The sequence below is a fragment of the Triplophysa rosa genome, linkage group LG6 (assembly GCF_024868665.1).
Source record: "Triplophysa rosa linkage group LG6, Trosa_1v2, whole genome shotgun sequence".
Lineage (NCBI taxonomy): Eukaryota > Metazoa > Chordata > Actinopteri > Cypriniformes > Nemacheilidae > Triplophysa > Triplophysa rosa.
The window spans coordinates 5,323,859-5,338,482 of NC_079895.1; the positions used below are offsets into that span (position 1 = coordinate 5,323,859).

The following is a 14,624-nucleotide window of genomic DNA, read 5'->3' on the forward strand; positions in this document are numbered from 1 at the left end:
CTATCTTTAGATGCCATTTACCCAGCATATTGGTTTCGTTTCCTTTGAAAGAAACCATTTAAGCTGGAGCAGCATGCAATGTAACCATTACCTCTGTACTTAACCGCACTTTATTCTCATAAAGCTTCTTTGTTTCCATTTGGCTTTTAGAGCGGAGACAGAGTTCTTCAGTGCTGCAACAGCTATCATCAGCAGTGCTTGAAATGCATGTTTAACAAATCATACCTACGTGATAAAGTAAGACATGCATAACAAATAGCTGACATCATTTCCCTTCTCATTGCAGCACCTCCTGTGACATTTGCGTATATCTCAGAAGACGATTTGCACAGAAATATTGTGGAACAAGACAATCTTCTCCTTTGTTGTGAGGTATCCAGATCAGATGCTGCTGTACAATGGTACAAGGATGGAGTAGAGATAAAGTCGAGCGACAATGTCCTTATAGAGACAGACAATGTTGTACGAAGGATGATCATCCAGTCAGCTCAGCTCTCAGATTCTGGTACATACACCTGTCGTGCTGGAGATAATGCCTTAATATTTAAGGTTAACGTAAGAGGTAAGTAAACGTCTATACATACAGACGTGCTCAAATTTGTTGGTACCCTTACAGCTCATTGAAATAATGCTTCATTCCTCCTGAAGAGTGATGAAATTAAAAGCTATTGTATCATGCATACTTGCATGCCTTTGGTATGTCATAGAATAAAGCAAAGAAGCTGTGGAAAGAGATGAATTATTGCTTATTCTACAAAGATATTCTAAAATGGCCAGGTCACATTTGTTGGTACCCCTTAGAAAAGATAATACAGAATTGGATTATAGTGATATTTCAAACTAATTAGTTTCTTTAATTAGTATCACACATGTATCCAATCTTGTGATCAGTCATTCAGCCTATTTAAACGGAGAAAAGTAGTCACTGTGCTGTTTGGTATCACTGTGTGCACCACACTGAACATGGACAAGAGAAAGCAAAGGATAGAGTTGTCTGAGGAGCGCAGAAAGAAAATAATAGACAAGCATGGTAAAGGTAAAGGCTACAAGACCATCTCCAAGCGGCTCGATGTTCCTGTGACAACAGTTGCAAATATTATTAAGAAGTTTAAGGTCCATGGAATTGTAGCCAACCTCCCTGGGCGCGGCCGCAAGAGGAAAATCAACCCCAGATTGAACAGAAGGATAGTGCGAATGGTAGAGAAAGAACCAAGGATAACTGCCAAAGAGATACAGAGATGCTGAACTCCAAGGTGAAGGTACAGGAATTTGCTAAAGTTCATATTGACAAGCCACAATCCTTCTGGGAGAATGTCCTTTGGACAGATGAGTCAAAACTGGAGCTTTTTGGCAAGTCACATCAGCTCTATGTTCACAGATGAAAAAAATCAAGCTTTCGAAGAAGTGAACGCCATACCTACAGTGAAACATGGAGGAGGCGGTTATGTTTTGGGGGCTGCTTTGCTGCATCTGGCACAGGGTGCCTTGAATCTGTGCAGGGCACAATGAAATCTCAAGACTATCAAGGCATTCTGGAGCGAAATGTTCTGCCCAGTGTCAGAAAGCTCTGTCTCAGTCACAGGTCATGGGTCCTCCAACAGGATAATGACCCAAAACACACAGCTAAAATCACCCAAGAATGGATAAGAACAAAACATTGGACTATTCTGAAGTGGCCTTCTATGAGTCCTGATCTGAATCCTATGGAACATCTATGGAAAGAGCTGAAACTTGCAATCTGGAGAAGGCACCCATCAAACCTGAGACAGCTGGAGCGTTTGCTCAGGAAGAGTGGCCCAAACTACCTGTTAACAGGTGCAGAAGTCTCACTGAGAGCTACAGAAAAACGTTTGCTTGCAGTGATTGCCTCTAAAGGTTGTGCTACAAAATATTAGGTTAGGGGTCCCATCATTTTTGTCCATGACATTTTCATTTGTTTTATTATTTACAATATTATGTTGAATAAAAAATCAAAAGCAAAGTCTGATTTATATTAAATATGGAATAAACAATGGAGGATGCCAATTACTTTTGTCAGTTTCAAGTTATTTCAGAGAAAATTGTGCATTCTTTGTTTTTTTTGTGGAGGGGTACCAACAAATTTGAGCACGTCTGTATACATTTCTATATAAATGTGCTTATAGTCATACAAAGGAGGGCTAAAAAAAACGATGCATAACTATTTTCATTTACTTGCTTTAAAGAACCTCCAGTGATGATTGTATATCCCAAGGAAGACGTCCACCTTGATCGTCATGTTCCTGAGGAAATCGTCCTCAGCTGTGAACTTTCACGACCAAATGGAAAAGTGACATGGTACAAAGATGGACAAAAACTGCAGGAGAGTGAAAACATTAAGTTAAAGACTGAAGGTCCGTACAGACGACTGAAAATTCTGCGCAGTGGTATTGAGGACTCTGGAGAATATGTGTGCGATACAGCTGATGATTCAATATTCTTCAATCTAACCATAAAAGGTATGGCATTTTCCACAATTAAGAGTATGTGAGAAAGCAATACTATATAAACTATATAATTCTATATAAAACTATATAATTTGTATTATATTTTTAAATATTTTTTCATTTAAAACAGTCAGAGGTAAAAATAAACAAAAAATTAGTGGTAGAGACTGAAAACTGATTTGAGAAAAGTACACCCAAAAGAAAAATTTGATAAAAAAATATAAAAATGCATACACAATAATACCATGAAAATGCGATATTCAAGAATGTTTTCTTTTTGAACACTACAGCACTTTTCAACTTTTCTTTCTGGTTTTGTGGTATGTGTCCCAACAGAACCTCCAGTAAGCATAGTTTCTCCAAGCCAGTCCCAAATGGAACTTTGCCAACAGACATCAGAAAGGATGGTGCTGAGCTGTGAAATCTCCAGACCCAATGCTGCCGTGCGCTGGTATCGTGATGGACTCGAAGTGGAGGAGAGCAACAGTTTAATCCTGGAGATTGATGGAGTCTACAGAAGACTAATTATTCCGAAACCTACAGTCAAAGACTCTGCAGAATATGTTTGTGACACAGCTGATGACTCGGTCACCTTCTTTGTCAACATTGCAGGTCCATAAAAAGATCCTTTATTTAATCATTCATAAATTAAAAGTGTTTTGTTTCATCATTTTTGTAATAAAATGTTTTCATGTAGAACCTCCAGTTAGATTTATTCGTCCGAGGAAAATGGCCTATGGAGTAGAGAAACTGGTTGGAGACACTGTGGTGCTTGAGTGTGAAGTGTCTCGATCAAATGCTGAAGTTAGCTGGAAAAAGGACGGAGAAGAGATTGAGGAGAACAGCAATATAACTATCACAGAAGACGGTGCAAGTCGACAATTAATCATTCACTCAGCAGTGTTAGAAGATGCGGGCCAATACGTCTGTGATGCCAGGGATGATGTAATGGATTTCCTTGTGAAGATCAAAGGTAAAATTAGGTGATAAGAGATGAAACACGGTTTGTTGAATCCACGAACAGATGGAAAAGATTTTACACTTTTCCTTTCAGATCCACCTCTGAAAATTGTACGAAAGGCTGACATCAAGACAACACAGAATTTTCTAGTATCGGATGCTATTGTGTTGAAGTGTGAGATCTCAAAAGCGAACGGCGTGGTCACTTGGCTTAAAGACAATGAGAAAATTGAGGGAAATGATCATTTCATTTGTGAAGCAGAAGGCACATTCAGATCTTTGATTGTCCTCAGCGCTGACTTTAAGGACTCAGGGGAGTATGTTTGTGACACGGAGGACGATAAGGTCGTCTTTAGTGTTACTGTAGAAGGTAAATTCAAAAACAAACGCTGAATAATGTGCATTCCTGTAGCTCAGGCACTAGCAACACCAAGATCATGGTTTTGATACAAATGCCATTTGAATGAAAGCGTGAAATCCATAAATGTAAATGCAAATACTTATTATACAAACTGTAAACCTATTCTTTTTGTTCAGAGGCTCCAGTGTTCATTGTTGGGAATTCAGACAAGCCAGAACACCACATTTTAAACACAGGTGATGACCTTATACTGCAGTGTGAAGTATCTCGAGCGAATGCTACAGTTCAGTGGTCCTGCAATGGAGATTTAATACATGAGGATTCTCGCACGTGGTTTGAAAACAGAGACACAACGTGGAAGCTTGTGATATCAGATCTTCAGACCTCTGACTCTGGACAGTATCTCTGTGATGCCATTGATGACAAAATGATAACTATGGTATCGGTTCAAGGTAAGTGTACCAGTAGAACAGCAATAAATAAATAAATAAAATATCACATAGATTCATTAAAAGATTGTACATAAATTTTAACTGCTGAATTCATCATTCTTTTTTATAGAACCACCATTCCAATTCATCAAAAAAGATGATCGAACAAACATTTCAGCCTATGAAGAAGACAGTGTAACACTACGCGCCACTGTTAACAGAGTCAATGCCCCTGTAAAATGGCAGAAAGGCCATGATCCAATCAGAGGTGATCGGTTCCACACCACAAGTGATGGAAAAACCCATTACCTCACCATTAACCCACTCAAAAGATGTGACAGTGGAGGGTACACATGTCATGTAGGATCCGATGAGATGCACTTCAGTCTCAATGTTAAAGGTAATGCCAATTATATCTCCTATAAATGAAGAGCAAATGGAAAGTCTCCAATGTCTCCGAAAAAGTGCTCAGACTTACCAGAATTTCAAAGCCTGTAATTAAGATTAAAGATAATTTCAATACGAAACATTTTCTTCTCAGTGATGACATCTCTTTATACTACTAACTTTGGGGTCTGTATTGAAACTATTCTGTTTTTAAATCAGATATGAAGGTGAAATTCTCCAAACCACTGGAAAATGTAGTGGGACTCAAAAGTTGCAACGTGGTTTTGAAGTGTGAACTGCATAAGTCGAAAGGAGATGTTCAGTGGCTGAAGGACAACCAGGAGATTGTGCCAAATAGACATTTTACAATCAGGGCGGAGGGTCGAGTGAGAAGCCTCACAATACACAATGTATCAGAAGATGATGCGGGAGAATATGCTTGTGAATCCAAAGATGAAAGGACATCAGCTAATATAGCGGTCAGCAGTAAGTAAAATTCTAACAATCACTTTGTCAAGCAAGTTGGTGTGAATTCTATGTTAACATAACGCATAGCTTGAACTTAGAAGTTGCTTTAGTCTTTCTTTGGTGCCAATTACCTTATCTTCTTGTCTTAAGTTCCTCGCATTGTGGAGTTTATTGCGGAGCTACACAACATTACTGTCATGGAAGGAGAAGATGCCACATTCAAGTGCGTGGTGTCTCCAGAGGATGCAAAGTTGGCTTGGTTTAAAAACGGCCAGCCAATTTCATCAAATGAAAAGTTCCACGTTTCAAGTAAAGGATTATGCCATATGCTGCATATCAGAAACTGCCAGGTCTCAGATAGCTGCAAGCTAACTGCTGAAGCTGAAGGTGTGATTTCCAGAGCTGTCCTTCATGTCCAAGGTAAGATAAAGTCTGTCATTTTCTCACCATGTTGCTAGAGTCTGGTTTGCTTAGAAATCACATGAAATGAACTCATGCTTGGTACAAACAATTGGACAACTGGAATAAACAAAACTAAATATATTATTTAGATCACATGAATATTGGAAAATAATATATGTTTCTCACTGTTGACTCATTGTCAAACTTAAGACTGCAACGGGAGTAGAGTGGTATTTTCTTTAAGAGCCGGTACAGGTCTTTAATGCCATGTTAACATGTTTGAGTTTAATAATGACTCCTTCAGACACGTCTGAATTGTTGAAAAGGTGCTCATGATGGCTTGTGCTTAACAGCTTCTCCAGTTAAAATTCCACTCTTAACTGACAGAGACAACTGTTTCTACTACAGAACATTGCAATGTGGAATGACGAGCCATCTTGGGCCAAGCAGATGAAATATTGTCCTTCTCATTGGCTTTGATATTTAGAGCTGCAATGAGAAAAATTTACGATTCACCCCAATCTTTATTCAGAGGCACAGGTGGTTTTCACAAAAAGCATGGAGCAGGTGGTGGCAGAAGAGTACGGAGATGCCACACTGGAGGTGGAGGTCAGCCATGAGAGTGGGGAGGTGCAGTGGATGAGACAAGGAGTGGTTATACATCCAGGGCCCAAGTTCACCCTGAAGCAAAACGGCCAAAAACGTTCTCTCACAATCCACAAGCTCGCCCTTTCAGACCGGGGCATGTACAGCTGCGAGACACTCCATGATCGCACGCAAGCCAAGCTTAGTGTGGAACGTGAGTCTGCACGTGCTGCTTTTTTCTCACTATGTGCTGTTGTTAGCTTTGCTTTAGTGTGGTTCCTGGTGATGGTCCCTTATTGCAGCCCGTTGGGAAACAAATTCAATTGACCGAGAGTAACGCAAGTAAGAGCCAGCTACTTTGTTGACACTTGTTCCAGAGTTTGACAGCAGCAAACAGGTGACTGGCAGGCTGCTCACCGAGTCCCGGGGAGTAACTTTCTGTATTGACATTAGATCAGAGGAGCTACGATAATTCAATTAAGGATGTCAAATGAGAACTGGATCAAGAGTTAGTACAAGGTCCTTGCTGAGTAACCTTTTAATTCCTTTTAGCAGTCTGTGAAATATAGATATTATGAAAGGAGCATAAACGTTATGCACGACTGTCCTGTTTGTGATTTCCTTGTGCACATCAAGGTTTACCCAGCTTTTGAAGATCTAGTAACATAACGATAAAATACATTAGCTTATTAAAAGATAAACAATTAATTACCGCTTATAAACATTCCTTTCAATACAGCTTGAGCTGAGGAAGCTGTGTTATACAAATAAGCAAGCGAAGAGAGAAAGTCTGTGCTTTGGCCATTCCTGGCACCATCTATTAATCTGGATCTGTTTTCATTGCAGCTAAATTTATTCGCTGGCCTTCAAAATCTAGGGTGGTGTCACCAACTCTCTAAAATAAACTCCTCTTTTCCACGGGGAATGCCTGTCTGTTTTGGAATACTTGAAAAATGTTGGCATAGGTTCGATCGAAACCAGAATTTAGTGTATTGCTAGAAGAGACTGAGCCAACTAATTCAACAACTGGTATCTTGCATTATAGATATAAATATCCCTTTCAGCTTAGTTTATTTCCTTTTCTTTTGACCTAATTTATTGATCAATCTTCTCAGTGGCCAGTGCATCATCAATAACTTTTTTCTTTGCCTTTCACACAGCACGAAAAATCAAGATCCGAAAGGGTCTAACTGAGATCCAGACTTATGAACGAGAGACTGCTTCTTTTGAGGTGGAGCTCTCGCATAGCAACGTAGAGGCGCTGTGGCAGAAGGATGGACACGATCTCAAAAGCAACAACCACTTCCGTATGACTGCAAAAGGACGGGTGCACAGCCTTACCATCTCTAACCTAACCTTAGACGACACTGGCTCCTACACATTCTCTGTTGAGAATGTCAGATCGTCAGCAAGATTGATTGTCAAAGGTATCTCACAAATCATGAAAACTGAAAATTGGGCTGTCACAGACACCTATAATTTCATCTATGTCAGTATTATTCGTCAGGTAGTAGATCTACTTTTACCATGGTATCCTAAAAATATTTTTAAAAAGCTTGGAAATAAACAAATAACTGTTCATTACGTGGGTATCTTCCTGAGTGAAATCCAGGGTGAAATCACAGATGTGTCTTAACAGACACTCAAAACAATTATTTCAAGGTCAAAAAGTGTCCAACCTAAATTCACCATATAGACCGTTTCATCAGACGTGCGCAAGCCGGTTATTTATTTTAATGTAATTTATTATAATTTTATGGCGAGATTTTGCATCACTTCTTGCCGTAGCTGTATCCCTTCTAGCCACAACACATAAGCCTGACCCCCAGTTAACTTCCATTAACTATAACTATTTGTATTTATTTAATTTGTTAATATTAATTTATATTATTATTTTATTGTATAATAATTGTATTAAATAAACGATTTGTTGAATTTTGCTGTATGTTCACTTTATTAAATAAACAATTTGTTGAATGGGTCCTGCAGTTTGGTCGCATTTAAACAAACCATGTGGTACATTGACATCTAGCCATTGAGCTATTTTATGAGGTGGCTAATTCATGTCAATTTTTCCGATATGAATCATAAAAAACATATGACTGTTAAAAAAGGCAATTCTGAAGCCCCTCCCCAAACCCCACCCCTAAACCTAATGTCACTGGCACAAAAACAAATTGTACTAAAATATACGATTCAAGATCACACAAATTCATACAAATTAGCCAACTCGTAAAGAGTTAGGAATTCCCGTGAGGTCATGGAAATACCCAACCCGGTCTCATGAATTGCGTATAAATAACACGCTGTTGCATTATCGTGTAATACGTACGCCAAAGTTAGATTTTGCGTGTATATGATACGCCAATGTTTGCGTGCACCTCGCTGGAGAGCAGCCATTTTGAAACGTACATGAAGAGGAAACACTAAATAAATAATTAAAATAATACTGTTAGGTTTAGGGTTAGGGTAGAGGTTATAATATGCACGCACGCTAACATTAGGTTTAGGGTTTGGGTTAGGGGACAGGTTAATAAGACAAATTGCCGGTTAATATGCACGCACGCTAAATTGGCGTATCATATGCACATAAAAATAGGCGTATCATATGCACGCAAAATCTAACTTTGGTGTACGTATTTCACGATAATGCAACGCATGTGTTATTTATACGCAATTCATGAGACTGGGCTCAAATACCCACATTCAGTCAATTTCTCAGTATACAACCTGGTTGTCATCTCTTTGCGTAACTGCCTTGGCAAAAAATAACTTATAAGGGGTGGAATTTGCCTACGATCAACTTCATGGAAGGAAAGAGGGTCCAGGGCAGTGATGTAAGTCATAAAACTGGTTAAATTTCAGATGCTGATGACAGTACAATGGCATGAACAGACAACTTTGCTACTGCTCTTACCATGTGTCAAGTTACACATATAAAAAGATATGGATCACATGATCAGACTCCAGCTACTGAAACATTTCAAACCTTCACAAGCATAAGGTGCTGGTGTAAGGTAATCTCTTCTACGCCAAGTCACTCAATAGGGCTTATCCTTTGGAGTCACAGAGCTCTCGCTGAGAATGACAATAACATGTAAATGCCGCTGCAACAAAGGACTCTTCACAAAGTCATCACGGCACAAAGCTGAGGTATAGTTAAATCTATGCCTCTGTTATACTATAAAGATTGATATGCACATTGCTGACACGTGATTTTAAAAGTAAAATAGAAACTACAGGTGGTAAAGTGTGAAAAAGTTTAAGTGACCTGCTTCGAAGCTTATAGGCTTTCAAACGTCAAAGGTGACTAAGTTCTTGAAGTTCCAACAAGCGCGATCGAGAATACAAGTTTTTTTTTCATTATCGAAATGCTTTAATTTCACAACATAACATTATTTGCATTGGCTGACAAAACTTCTGTTTCCTCAGAAATCCCAGTATCAATTTTGAAAAAGCTTGAGGATATCAGGCACCCAGAAGGCTCCGGGGTGACCCTTGAATGCGAGCTGTCACGACATAATGTAGACGTAAAGTGGACGAAGGTAAAATTAAATGACAACCATCCTTTTATCTCATCAATGAATTAAAATATTTAGTTAAAAGTCCCGAGAATCATAGCTAATAAGGATATGATAGCAAAATAGTTTAAAGTGGATGCTTGTGGCAACAGATTTGCTCCAAAATATTTTTTTCATATAGAATGGAGTTCAGCTCAAGCCAGGAAAGAATCACAGGGTATACTCAATGGGAAGAAAGTGCTTTCTACAGATACCGAAGTGTGAACTGGGAGATTCTGGTGTATATATGTGCGATGCTGGGGATGCCAAAACATCCTGTTCAGTGGATATCTATGGTAAGAATAGCTTTTCTCTATAGACTGTACACAGTAAGAAAACAAAACCATAAATGTAATCCTACTAGGGGAGTTCATTCACTCACAGTACAACACTGCCATCTTCTGGTAAAGAGACTTATTAGAGTTAAAGCAAAATAACAAAATGGGAGGAATGGGAAGCGGTTTTTTACTTTGTTAACAAGTGATGCATTATACACATATGCATCACTTTTTATGTTTAACATCATATTTTGACAGAAAGGGAGCTTGAGGTATTGCAGGGCTTAGAGGATCTGGATATCCAAGAAGATCAGAATGCTGTGTTCATGTGTGAAGTGTCCTTGGATGATGTTCCTGGGGAGTGGTATAAAAACAATGAGAAGATAAAACCAACCAGCACCATTAAGATCCGCCAGGAAGGTCATTTTAACACCCGTTCCACTTTCCAAAATTGACCCTCTGAGAATATTTGAATGTAATCTGATCTAAGACCTGTCTCTACTCTGTTTTCTTAGGTACTAAGCACTTCCTCCTTATATGCAATGTCAAAGGAGAGGACTCTGGGGAGATCAAGTTTGTTGCCAAGAATGTTGAGTCTACAGCTTGCCTTGAGGTTGAAGGTCTGTATTTTGTTTACACAAAACGGTGTCAAATAGCCATTGTTGTAAAGACATGTATCTTTTTCAGCTTTACAAAAGCTAGTTCTGTACATCTGTATTACTTCACTGTTGTAAAGAAATTTGAAGTACAGCTAAAACTGCCCTATATACTTTTTATATCTAAATTGTCAGTTACATGATATAACGTTGGTAATCGAAATACTATGGAAAAGAAATATGACATGGTGAAAATTAACCATGGTATAGTAAAAGGATAACCATATTTTGGTAGATTGATTAACATGTTTTTTACTGCCCTAAATGTGGCTTTACAAGTATTTTTTTTACTTTTTAATTTCAAATGTTTATTTTTTCATTAGGCTACTTCAACTCATCCAAAGAAGTAAATTCAATATATTCAAAGTTCAAGTTTATTTGTCACGTATCATTGTCATGTCTATGAAAAATTGAATGCATGTTGTGAAGCTATTACAATCTAGAGCAAATATAAATATAATATATATCACAAAATTTACGACTGCCGAGTTGAAACGACTTGTAAAGCCAATTGGATTGTACTTCAAAGTTTAAGACAGAAAAATAAGACGATACATTTACTACAAATATCATGGGTAAAATATGGTTACTGTAGTAAAACCATAGGTAAGAAAATTAATATCAGCACAGCTGTGATACGAACTCATGCCTTCAGCCAAACCCAGCCACACTGCAACAGCATTCATGCTCGTAGTCACGCTTAAATCTAGTAATGCACCGAAGTTATAGTCGGTTATAGCAGCTCCTGCTAATACAAGAAGTTGATATATGGTGCACAATCATTTTAATGAAAACAACTCGCAGAACACAGGGGGGCAGTGAGCTGTTCATGTAAACAGGCTTAAAACGAGCTTCAGTGATATGTAGGGCTGTAGTCAAGTCCACCGTTGTCGAGTCCAAGACAAGTCCAAGTCCAAAGAGTTTCGAGTCCAAGTCCAAAGAGATATCAGCACCTGCCGGATGACGGTCCACGTGAGCAACATCATCGGATCGTTCCGCTGATCATTCACATAATGAAGAGTTTGTTGCGTTTAATTTTTTGCTTTAAAACACGCACAGTGCGCGTGATCTCCGACAATAAAGAAACATAAACCCGATTACGCGCATCATACAGTGCTTGCGTGTCATTTTCTATCCGCTGGTTTTGATCTGTTCTTGTTATATTTATTAGTTTCAGCCTTTGTTAAGGCGCGCTTACATGACAGTCCTGTTATAACAGCTAGAGTGAGCGCGAGCAGGGAAATTTGGCAAATTCCTGCTTGTATTTCGGCCTATTTCTTTCTTTCGGCCAAAACCGATAATGCCATTTTCGGCAGCCGAAATTTCGGTGCATCACTACTTAAATCTAAAGGTTTTTTATATTTTTTTACAGCACTGCCAGCGAACATCGTGAAGCCGCTACAGGATAAAACAGCTCTGGAGAAAAGTCGCGTCGTACTGGACTGTACAGTGACTAATCCCCGCTGCAGTATTCGATGGTATAAGGGACCTAGTGTCATCCTGCCCTCAGAGCGCTTTGAGATCTGCAGTGAGGGGTGTTATCGAAAACTTGTGATTCAGCAGGTCTTGCTAGAGGATGAGGGCACCTATAGCGTTCAAGTTGGAAACTACACATCCTCAGCCAAACTTACTGTGGAAGGTGAGGCAAAATCAATACCTAAACTGCAGGACAAAATTGACCGCGCTTTCTTTTTGCAGTGGCTCTAAACTGTGTGTTCCCGTGCCGTTCAAAGCGTATTTTGGCGCGAAGATGAAACCCTGTCACACTTAATTTTAAGGATATTCTTAATATGTTCGTAACACAGCTTCTTTACCAAACTGTATATATATATGAACTATTTTAACTAAACAAATCTCTGGACAACTCGGATAGCAGAACTTACCTCAGTGTGTCACGTGAAGCGTAATTACTGCGATAACCGACAGATGGCGATAATGGTCCATTTACTTATTTTATAATGGCAAATACACACATAACTTAAAATAAGTAAAATTTAATTTGTGGTTTACCACTTAAGAACACGTTTGAATGTTTTTTATTATTTCTTATCTAGTTTTTAATTATTCATTTTTTGTGTTTTTTTATTTATTTATTGCCCAAAACACGCTACATAAAGGAATTTGATACTGGTGAAGTTGATGGTTCATAGTCGTTTCATTTTAGCAGGGGTGGTTTGTCTACATTGTATTATTACTGAAAAAAATTAAATTTACCTAACTGTGTTAATTTAACAGTGTGTGTGAATTGTTGCCCTAACTATATTGAAACAGCTCAGTCAATCCAGATAGTGAGAGAGCTCAAGGATGTGGATGTCATTGCTCCTGCGGATGCATGCTTTGCATGTGAAGTCTCTTTGCCTGCGACAAAGGCTCCTACCTGGACCCTAAATGGACAGACGCTTCACCCCAGTCCAATAGCAGTTATGGAGAAAATGGGAACCGTTCATAGGCTGACTCTTAAACAGACGTCGGAAGACATGAGTGGCACGCTGTGCTTTATCAGCGGAAAAGCCAAAAGCACTGCGCATCTGCGTGTCAGAAGTACGTGATGTATTGAGACACAATAACACCACATTCAGATTAGTTCTTTTTCACACCGTTTTGTCTAGCTCTTTCTGTGTGTAATGTTTAGATGTACAGTAATATGGAGACGCACCTTTACTTTGAATTGGAGATGTTTCTGATGTCTATTCTTAGACATGGAGTCTGGTCTTGTTTTAATAAGAACTTGATACACATACCGTAATAGCCTGAGCCATCATGTGATTTTGGTATCCAGGAGAAGGATTACTCAAAAGAGTGCTCACTTTTTTCCTTTTTTTGCAGGTAGCCATTGAGAAGAAGCATACATGCACTTGCCAACTCCGTCGCCATTTATATAAAAAAGTGAGAGGTCTATCAGTAATAAAGTACATTATTAAAAATGTCAATAGAGAATGCTGTTACATATATTACACGTATGTGACTATTGCAGCTGATGTTTGAGGCCTGCACTAACCTTAGGAAAACTAGTCTGGGTTATAATTGTTTTTGAATCATCAAAAGTAAAAAAGTGAACTATTTCTACTATTCAATGATCAAAAACCCAGACATGTTGTTCTTTATGTTGTTATGACTTAAAATTCTTGCACAGTAATTTGGTACGGATACATTTGTGTACTATATCCTTGTATAGATATATTTTGTTGTTTTTTAATCTTGTTTTGAGGAATGCAGAGTAAAGGGCAGATTTACAGCAATTATGTAATAATGCGCAGGGCCAAAGATCACAGGAGGGTTTGGGATGGAAAGCAGTTTCAGTATATGTAACTAATACGCTACATAAAAACATTCAATAGTAGAGAAACAGAGCCATTTTCAAACAAACGAAAAATGCTTTTGAGAGTTTAAGTTGTTTGCTTCAAGACATATTTCACATATCCAAATATAGTGCTGCAATTTACCCATGTTTATCAGTATCTTTCAATAAAATAAGCTTTATGAAGCATGCTTCTGGTCTTGAATTGATTGTCTTCTGAATAAATCAAATGATCTTGAAAGTGATTGTATCTATATATTATAGGAAACCATTATCACTACCATTTTTTTAGTTTCGTCATTATTTTGTTGATCATTTATTTCTGTAAAGACTCAATAAAAGTGCTGGAAGTGTTTTTACTATAATACTGGATGGAAGATAATCTGGGTATTCCAGAAGAATATCTGCGTTTAAAATCTACAAAATATTTTCCTCCCTGGATGGTATTTGGAGAATGGTTGAGGTACTAATTTAGTATTCAATCAATCTAATTTTGTACATGGTTTACTAATAATTAAACAAATCACTGCCTCAGGGACAAAATAGTTCAGTTATGGGTCAAATAAGATATAAGGTCACAGTTTTACACGTTTTCTTTCCTTTTGAATTTGTTAAGACTTATATGCATATAACATTTTACCATGTTATTACTGAGACAATACTATAACAATGTACATTGAAGAAACATTACCCAATGTCCAACGCTAGAGGGAGCCATATTTAATAAACGAATTAAGTAATTGTATACCCAGCTCAAAAGTTTCCTTAAGCTT

The 14,624-nt window shown here is 38.2% G+C and overlaps 1 protein-coding gene across 12 annotated transcripts in view; it reads left to right on the forward strand.

Annotated features, from left to right (window-relative positions):
• Positions 1–14,343, forward strand: part of obsl1b (obscurin like cytoskeletal adaptor 1b) — a 28,017-nt gene extending 13,674 nt beyond the window's left edge. For 6 of the 12 annotated variants that reach the window (XM_057336726.1, XM_057336729.1, XM_057336728.1 and 3 more), the window contains 18 exons: positions 287–562; positions 2,205–2,477; positions 2,802–3,077; positions 3,163–3,438; positions 3,520–3,795; positions 3,963–4,238; positions 4,348–4,617; positions 4,824–5,090; positions 5,223–5,492; positions 6,007–6,273; positions 7,220–7,486; positions 9,492–9,604; positions 9,762–9,915; positions 10,156–10,317; positions 10,413–10,517; positions 11,926–12,192; positions 12,825–13,094; positions 13,380–14,343. In XM_057336726.1, the coding sequence (XP_057192709.1) occupies positions 287–562; positions 2,205–2,477; positions 2,802–3,077; positions 3,163–3,438; positions 3,520–3,795; positions 3,963–4,238; positions 4,348–4,617; positions 4,824–5,090; positions 5,223–5,492; positions 6,007–6,273; positions 7,220–7,486; positions 9,492–9,604; positions 9,762–9,915; positions 10,156–10,317; positions 10,413–10,517; positions 11,926–12,192; positions 12,825–13,094; positions 13,380–13,390 (4,076 nt within the window). In that variant the 3' untranslated portion in view covers positions 13,391–14,343. The remainder of the gene's footprint in view (positions 1–286; positions 563–2,204; positions 2,478–2,801; positions 3,078–3,162; positions 3,439–3,519; positions 3,796–3,962; positions 4,239–4,347; positions 4,618–4,823; positions 5,091–5,222; positions 5,493–6,006; positions 6,274–7,219; positions 7,487–9,491; positions 9,605–9,761; positions 9,916–10,155; positions 10,318–10,412; positions 10,518–11,925; positions 12,193–12,824; positions 13,095–13,379) is intronic. The other 6 variants (XM_057336732.1, XM_057336733.1, XM_057336735.1 and 3 more) reach the window with 2 other exon arrangements.
• The last annotated feature ends 281 nt before the right edge of the window (positions 14,344–14,624 follow it).